Consider the following 912-nt stretch of genomic DNA (forward strand, 5'->3'; position numbering starts at 1 on the left):
TGGTTTAGCTGCGTTTGAGCCCGTTTCTCTCGGTGCTGTGTGGTTTATCTGTGCTCTCCCACGGACACAAAGGCAGCCTTGGATGGGGGGGAAACACATCCCTGCTCCCCCCGGCCCTGCTGCTGCAGGAGGGACGGGGTCACCCCACAGAGCCCCCCTGTTTGCTCTCAGCGTGGGGATGTGCTGGGGGTGCCCAGGACCCCCTCGGCCCCGGGTCCTGCTGCTTCTCTGCCCCCAGCACCTTCGGTTCCCATTCACCCTGCTCTGTGCCTGCGTGAGCAGTTGCCAGTGGTTGCACATGGAGCGTGTGATGGGTGTTTCGAGGCTGGAAGGTGCAGATGGAGCCTTGTGGTGGCTTTGAGGGGGTCATGGGGGGTGTTTTGTGGGGCTGTTTCGCCTCCCCCAGCGTTTTCTCCCTCCTCCTGCCCCATAGATGTGGGTTGGAGGGCGCTGCACCCCTCCTGCACTGGGGCTGTGCTGCATCCCCTTGTCACCAGCGGTGGGTCCAGGCAGGTCCGAGCTGTCGCTGGGGCCTCATCCTGCCCGATGCAGGCGGGTGATGCTGGAGCACAATGGGCTCCATCAGCGGGACCATCCTGGACAGGCTGAGGTAGGTGCTGGGACCCGAACCCCATCCCTGATGCCTGTGGTACCCTGGGTGCTGCTGCTCCCTGGCACCCCGGTGCGTGTTGGGCTGTTGTCCCTTCCCTTGCAGGCCCATTGGGTGCACAACAGCAGCGTGGGACCCCTGAGGGGTGTCCGAGGAGGTGCTGAGCTCCCATCAGGAGCTGGTGAGTGTCCTGGGGGTGTCCTCCTTAACCCAGTCCCTGCTACAGGGGCTCTGGGTGGCTTTGGGCAGAGCTTCCTTTGGGCATCGTCCTGGGTGCTCCAGGCAGGGCTGAGGGGCCACGC

At 64.6% G+C, this 912-nt stretch overlaps 1 protein-coding gene across 1 annotated transcript in view; it reads left to right on the plus strand.

Moving 5' to 3' along the window:
* The first annotated feature begins 559 nt into the window (after window positions 1-559).
* STAR (steroidogenic acute regulatory protein) overlaps window positions 560-912 on the plus strand; it is a 4,949-nt gene continuing 4,596 nt past the window's right edge. Inside the window, 2 exon segments of the mRNA XM_010020848.1 lie at window positions 560-610; window positions 716-791. Coding sequence (XP_010019150.1) covers window positions 560-610; window positions 716-791 — 127 coding nt within the window.

Source organism: Nestor notabilis, unplaced genomic scaffold (genome assembly GCF_000696875.1).
Source record: "Nestor notabilis isolate BGI_N333 unplaced genomic scaffold, ASM69687v1 scaffold4098, whole genome shotgun sequence".
Taxonomy (NCBI): Eukaryota; Metazoa; Chordata; class Aves; order Psittaciformes; family Psittacidae; genus Nestor; species Nestor notabilis.